The 7,283-nt window shown below is 42.1% G+C and overlaps 1 protein-coding gene across 4 annotated transcripts; it reads left to right on the forward strand.

Moving 5' to 3' along the window:
- The first annotated feature begins 392 nt into the window (after positions 1-392).
- Positions 393-7,029, forward strand: YAE1 (YAE1 maturation factor of ABCE1). Of its 4 annotated transcripts, none has more exons than XM_061997195.1 (5): positions 393-571; positions 1,412-1,458; positions 1,645-1,739; positions 3,299-3,420; positions 3,647-7,029. In XM_061997195.1, the coding sequence occupies exons 2-5, from the start codon at positions 1,422-1,424 to the stop codon at positions 4,071-4,073; spliced, it is 681 nt and encodes a 226-aa protein (XP_061853179.1). In that variant the 5' UTR covers positions 393-571; positions 1,412-1,421; the 3' UTR covers positions 4,074-7,029. The 4 variants fall into 4 exon arrangements, with proteins under 4 accessions (XP_061853179.1, XP_061853180.1, XP_061853178.1 ...); XM_061997196.1 differs by lacking the exon at positions 393-571 and adding an exon at positions 588-874; XM_061997194.1 differs by lacking the exon at positions 393-571 and adding an exon at positions 898-975.
- The last annotated feature ends 254 nt before the right edge of the window (positions 7,030-7,283 follow it).

The following is a 7,283-nucleotide window of genomic DNA, read 5'->3' on the forward strand; positions in this document are numbered from 1 at the left end:
GACACCCTTGACAGTAAAAAGGTTTATTCTAATGCTCGACCTTACAGAGGTCAGCTCAAGGGCACATCTGACACACGGGGTCGCTGAGGACTCAGAAGCCAACACAGCAGATTTAGAAAACAAATAAAGAATCCATAGTTTATGACTGAAAGGAGAATGAAACCTCCATGCCCTGAGAAGAATGCGTCCCCCAGGCTTGGCCTGAGGGCACGTAGTACACCAAGGGCTGCCACGGGGCCTCGCTCAGGAGAGGCGAGAGACGGACTGCCGGCAGCAGGTCGCTCCCCGCCAGCTGCCAGCCCCACTGCAGCCAGGGAGGGAGGGAAGTGCCACCGATCCTGTCCCGCCTCCCGGAGGAGGAGGCGAGCCTGCGCCCGCACCCAAGATGGCCGCCCTCCCCCCGTGTCTCAGGCGGGCTTTGAAGCCACAGGGCTCCTGGTTAAGATGGCGGCTGCTTACTCGCCACTTCCGCGGAGCTTGCCCTCGGCCAACATGGCTACCGTTTCCCTATTACTTCCGACGGCTTGCCCTCAGTCAAAATGGCGTCCCCCAGCGAGCAGTGGTGCATGTGGTGAGGGGCCGGGGCGCAGCGCGGGGCTGGGCTGGCGGCGGGCTGCGAGCGAGCAGCTGGGACGAGCTTGGCGAGGGGAGGCTGCGCCTGTCTCCGAGTCGGCGGGAAGGAGGGCTGCCTGCAGCGCGGCAGCCGCGGGGAGCCGCCGGCCCTGAAGCGGCGGGTCCCGGCCCGGCCGGTGCCGCGGCGGGGGCCGGCTCTGGGCTCAGCCGAGGCGTGGGGACGGGGCGACGCACCGCTGTCCGCCGCAGTGCTGCGAGGCTCCAGCCGCTGTGGCCCTGGAAGGCAGCGTGGCTGAGCGCGGTATGGCTGCAGGCACCCCGGTTCCCTAAGAGCTGCTCGTGCGTTTGCAAGAGACGGTGTTGGCGGTTTCTGAGCCTTTCCACCGGTGCGCAGAATTAGTTGTGAGTGACCTCTAAAGGTTTTCTTCAGTGGAAAAGGCGAAATCATCCAATTCCGTCTTCTTCTCTAATTCTATATTCAAAATATTAAGGCGTATTTCTACTGAAGATATATTGTAAGACAGATATTTGGTATAGCTGGGAAGCTGAAAACCAGAGGTGAAAGTCCTTGCTGGTATTAACTCCGGTAATTACCCACGTGTGAACTTTGTGCACTTCATGCGGGTGATATGGGGCTGTTTGTCAGCTATTATCAGAATCGAGTGATAAGAGTTGTTACTGCCCACTGTTCCTTTACCAGCAATGTATAGAAATGCTGGTGTGACGTTCTTGTGCATGTCATTGCCATAGGAAGGGGAAAGAAACCCACTGTCTCAGGTTGTCCTCATAAACCTCAGAAGCTGCTCTGAGTGATGATCTGACTGTCTTTTTTTGACAGATGCACACTGATGGTAAACAGCATCCGTTTTCCACGTGGAAACAAAGGTACAGGTTGACTAATCAGCTCCTAACATGACTTCTCTTCAGAACTCCTATTTTTTTGCCTGTGCTGCCAACCTGACACTTAGCCAGAGCGACTTTTGAGAGTTTCTCAGTATTATTTTTTGGTTTTGCCACATAAACAGAGGGTTTTAGTCATAACTGCTGTTATGTCCTGGGTAAAACTTGCAGTCAACCGATCCAATGAGGATGTGTTTGATGAAGATGCAGATGAGATGTTTCTGCTACAGAAAGAATGGAACATCGCCATGAAAAAAAGATTGAAGGTATTTCTGTAACAGTGGTTTATTAGTCTTTTAAATTATTTTACATTTACTGATACTTACCTTGATATACATATGACTGATTTAAGGAAGGCTAAGGGTGAGTCATTGTGGCATGGTTTCTTCTGATTGTCAGGAAAATGTAACAGGGGTTTGCAGAAACTCTATCCTAGTAGTTTTCAGGTCAAGATACTATTTTACCAAGACATGTTACAACCATGTGGTTTTGTAAAAGGCAGTAGTAAGTTCTGATGCAAACTCTTGGCTTCATACTCGTAGGTATACTGCTAGTAGATATAGGGCAACATAGCTAAACAGGGCTAATAAAGAAATATGTGTGGGGGTTTTAAATAGAGTTCTCATTAATCAGATATAAACCATGTGACTCCATGTGGGACCATAATTGGATGTTGCTGTGTGGGTAGCTCTTTGGCATGTTTATTCTTCTAGTGAGAAATAGGTTTTATGAAACCTGATTTCTGCAGCCTTTCCCTCCCTGGAATTCTGTGGGCGAGAAATATGCCCAGGTTCAATAGATACATTATCAGAGTGGGGCTAGTAGAGCTCCTCTGCTCATGAGTGAGCAGCATTTGGCTGAGGAATGTGAATGGAAGCTGTTGTATGGGCTGTTGATGAGGATGGGTATTACAACAGAGCTGTTGTATTGTCCTCCAAGGAAAAGTGTCCTGTGTCTGAGTCTCTTGAAAATACTGGTTTTCTTAAGGGGCTGTTCAGTACTTTTACACAAATCCCTTTGGTGTTTTTTGAGTAGATACTACAAAATCATAAAATGTCACTGAGGTTAGAGCTGTATGTTGGGCAAAATTAAGAAACATTTTTGTTTCTGGCTCTTTCTCTAGCTAGGCCCCCAGCCTTCTTCTCTTGTAAGCAAACAGAAGTCTTCATTCTTAGAACTTGCAATTCTAGTGTGAAAAAAAATTAAGAATTATTGTATGTTATGTGATTAGAATATGGAGAAGTGAATTTACATTACAGACTTCATCTGTTTGTAACTGAAAACAGTCACAATGTGTATGTGACTCACTCCATCACAGTCTTTTCTTCTGGTATAACTCTTGAATTGAGTCAGATCCAGCAAATAGAGAAGCAAGGCTCAAGAATTAGTTTTCTGAAAACATGTAGCTGGATTACAGCCAGGGGGAGTACCTCTGCTAAAGGGAAGGTTTTGCAGTGTCTAGAAACTTGTATGTGGGATTCTTTAAGGAATTTTTCCTGCAGGAGTTGGTCATCATGAAAGCAAGCATGCCTTCCTGCAGATTTGTATTTATTTTTTGGTGTTTCTAAAAACACTCTCCTTATTTTCTAACCTTCTGGAGTTGTTTTTGGAAAAGAACTGAATCTCACGTGTCAGTAAATCATAACACACAGCAAAAAGCATGTATTGATTTGGCAGAGGGGGCATAACTGGGAGAGGTATTCAAATCTAGAAGCTGTAATTTGAGAGGATTAACACTTTGTTTCAACTTTTTTTTTGTTGTTACGAAATTGTCATAGGTCTAATTTTCATCTTGTGAACAACTTGTTTTGCTGTTCTATTATAGGAAGGCTACAGGGATGGAGTTGAGGCTGGGAAAGAACTTGCACTCCAGGAAGGCTTTAATCAAGGTTACAGAGAGGGTGCTGAGCTGATGGTTAGATGTGGCCAGTTCAGAGGAACCCTGAAGTAAGTTACAAACTCTTTAAGGTTATTGCATGTGGAGGGTGTGTACAGAGGGCACGTGTATGCAGGTTTTTTGATTGTTTTAAAGTGCATTGTAAATCTTTCTCATGTGAGCAACCTGAGAATTCTTAGGTCTTAAATACAGGGAATGGCCTGTCTCCCTTCAACAACTGGAAGTCTGTGTAGGCATGTGTAATCACTTTTGTTGTTGTTTTTCTTCATTTTTCAGTGCTCTCTTATCCTGGTGTCATTTTAATGGACATGATTCTGCTTTAAGTAAGATAAATAATCTTCTTGATGTGGTTGGAAAGCATGAAGATGATGTGCTTAAGTATCTGAATTCTGTTGAACAGCAGCCACATCTTGGACACCTTTTAGATTCTGTTGAGGACATGGACCTCAGTCACACAGCTCCAGCAGGGACAGAGTGCAATGAAACTGAAACTGGAAAACATGAAGATGTTGGCAGCTCCAGTGAAAACATTTGTAGAAATAATGGTGCAGTTGGTTCCTTGCTGTCTGAGTGCAAGGCAAAACTCTGCACAGATCCTGAAAGGTCAACCCTTGCTTGGGTTAAGGAGCAGACTGTTTGGCTAGTAGAGCAGCTGGGCTTATCACTGGATATACTCCATCATGTCAAGCAACTAGAACATTAGTTTTTCTGTCTCAAGGTATTTCAAGTTATCTTAAATGGAATCTCAGTTTGTGGACCATGTACTGGCTGATGCATTGTTTTGGGGAAATCTGATTTTTGATACTTCCCAGTAGAAGTAATTTCTTTAAGTCTTCACCGTGCTTTAGCTCCTGACAGAACAAAAAAGAGCCCTTGCTTTCAATCTTTTCTCCTTTCTGTGAAAGTTATATTTATGACTTTTAAAGCTCTACAAAGATTTACTCAACATGTTTCTGTTCCATGTAAGAAACCATCATTTCACTCTCACTTTCTCTTTTGGCAGTAGTCTTGAAGTGGAGCAGATCTCTTAAATAACCCCTCTAATACTTAAGAATAAATGCCTATTGCTATGGAGAAGCTATTCTTGCAGAATAAGCTGCTGTTGATGATATGCTAACTCTGTGCAAAATATAACAGGATTTGCTGCTGAGTTTGAGTGCTGAGACTCCAGTCACTATATAAAATAGAGGGGTTTTCACCTTGTCAAATTCTTCCTCTTATCTTTTGTAACCACTATGCGATGCACTTTTGCAGTTAAACTACTTTTTCCTCCTCATACAGTTCTATTTCTCTAATGCTGAAAGCACACCATTCCCTTCAAATGCAGAATTACTGACAATTCCATTGCTTCACTGTTAGACCATCTTCTCTTGCCCTGTTAAACCTCACTGAATACATTTCCAGTCTAGTTAACTTCCTTGTGGTGTTTTTGTATTTATTTTGCCAGTCCTTCTAGTCTGAACTCTTTCCCTCATTCCCGTAGTGTTTTTTTTCCAGACTTGAAGGAATCAGGCTTGTTCACCTTCTTTCAGAAACATGTTGTCATCCACACATGCATATTTCTGACAACTTTGTATTTCTGTGCCAGTGTTCTATATTTGACTCCTTTTCCTGTTGTTTGCCTTTACTGCAAATTGCTCTGGTCGGGAAGTGTGTTCTTTGTGAATACCTGTCTCTGTTTTACACCGATTAAACTGATTTGCAGTAAGTTAGGACTTGTTTTGAGTTGCTTGTAACTTTCCTTCGTGCCTAAGACAAAGCAGATCTAGACAAACTGATATTTTAAACATACACTTACAAAACTTCAATTTAGGCTTGGTTTGTTTGTTTTTTTTTTTTACTTTGAAGCCAGAGAAAAGGTAAAGTAAAAATTACTTGATTTTCCAGACAGGGAGTTTATAACTTTCTTACTAAAGACTCCATTATCCTGCCACAGAGTTGGTTGGCTGTTGGTTTAGCTGCCATTCAGTACCACTTCTGTATTAGAGGGAAACAGAAATGCAATTGGGAGTCTGATTGAACCTGTTTCTGAAATACTGCACAAATAGGGCTGTCTGCATTAATTGTGTGTATATAAAATGGTTCAGACAATTACTTTTTCTCATTTTATTTAGCATAACAGTGACGTGGATTACTTTTCTACAAGTGCACATGTATCACATATATATTAGAAACTTCTTCCATACTGTGGTAGAATATGGTGTAGACAAAAATAAAGGCTACTCGAACAGTGTTAGACTGTCCAAATTTGGAAGTTTAGGATTGCAAATTCAAGAGTATTACTTCTATGTATTGAAAAATGTGCAAAGAAGAAACTACATTCACAAATTACTAAATAGATAGTGGACTCTCCAAGTTCTCTCCAACTACTGCAAAAGCACTCTGCAACAGGGAAAACATTTTTTTTGTTTGATTATCAAATAATTGATTGTTTTACTTAATCGTAACAGCTTTGTACTAGCTGTGGAATTACTTTCCTTCACTCTGCACAAAGTTACTGTGCTTACTTTGGCATTACTTTCTCCGTGCTGTTACTTTGAGCTTCCAGTTTGGCTGTGAAGAGATTTTCTTTTAGGCTGTCTGTAATACTTGGCTCACCCGTCACTACCAAATCTTGCTGACTAGCCACAGAATGACGCTCAGGACAGTTAGAATCCGTCATTTGCTCACGTGGTGGCTCGGGTTTTTGTTTCATGTCTACTTCTACATCTTGTGTTTCACTCTCAGCTTTCACCTTGGCAGCATTCCTGAAGATAGCTCTCATGACAACTGGGACTGACATGCAACTGAAGGAGGAAAGGAAACATTAGTCACTACTACAGACTTTCTCCATTTTTTCAGTGTACTTTTGGTTTTAAATGGTGGCTGACACCCGAATGATATGAGCGGTGAAAACCAGAACTGCCTCCTTCCATCTTTTTGCCTTGTACAACCCTATCAGGCATTACGCTGTAATTACAGTATAACTATATGTGCTGTACCAGAAACATACATTGACATTATGAAATCAAGTGCTGTATCTTTGAGCTTGGCAGTGCAAAGAAGCTTTGATGCAAAGAGAGGAAAGTTTTGGTCAAAAAAAAAAAGTCATAAAGATGCTTTTAATGAAAACCTGAACTAACAGTATTGAAATGTGTTCATTTGTGATGAGTTTTGTAATAGTAACTTTCATGTTTTGTACAGCAGGTAGAGAGCATACCTTCTCTAAAATACTTTCTACACTAGAGGATTTTTTTTTCCACTCTAACAATAGTTACCTGGTTCCAGGAATAGTGTCTAGTATCCTGTGACTTTGGGCAGAGCAGCCTAATTAAATAGGTTCTAAAATCCAGCCTCCATTGAGCTTGCTGTTATCAAATAGATCATAGTTGTATCCTAGTTTATGCCAAATGAGTTAGTGCTCTCAGTTCTTGTTCTAGTCTATGTTCATGTATCACAGCAATCTACCTTTAATGGGATTGGTTTCAGACAAGAAGCCTGGGGTTGTTTAGACATGCCATACAGACCTCACTTTCTGAAAAGAAGCATTGGTTTGTATTAGCTAGATGTGGAAAGAGTCATTGCCATGATACTCTAAGCTGTACACATCATGAGATGGTCATCAGCCGAGGTCTTTAGAAAGCCTATTTACAAAATAAATATCTTTAGAAGAGCTAAAATTGTCTTCATTCTAAAGTGTTTCTCTGCCCCAAGTTTTCCACTAGGAAGAAACACTTTCCATCATTGTTAATGTTAAGTTTTGAAAGAGATGGTTGAGACGCCAAAGTAACTTAATCTCACTATTACAACTTTTTACTAGAGTGAAGTTTTCTGGTTGCTGTGTTCATGGTATCATGAACACGCATAGTATTTCTGTTAAAGGGACATCTGAGGTTCATTCCAACTGTTACAAAGTAAAACTACTTGCCGCTTC

The sequence above is a fragment of the Colius striatus genome, chromosome 5, assembly GCF_028858725.1.
Source record: "Colius striatus isolate bColStr4 chromosome 5, bColStr4.1.hap1, whole genome shotgun sequence".
Taxonomy (NCBI): domain Eukaryota; kingdom Metazoa; phylum Chordata; class Aves; order Coliiformes; family Coliidae; genus Colius; species Colius striatus.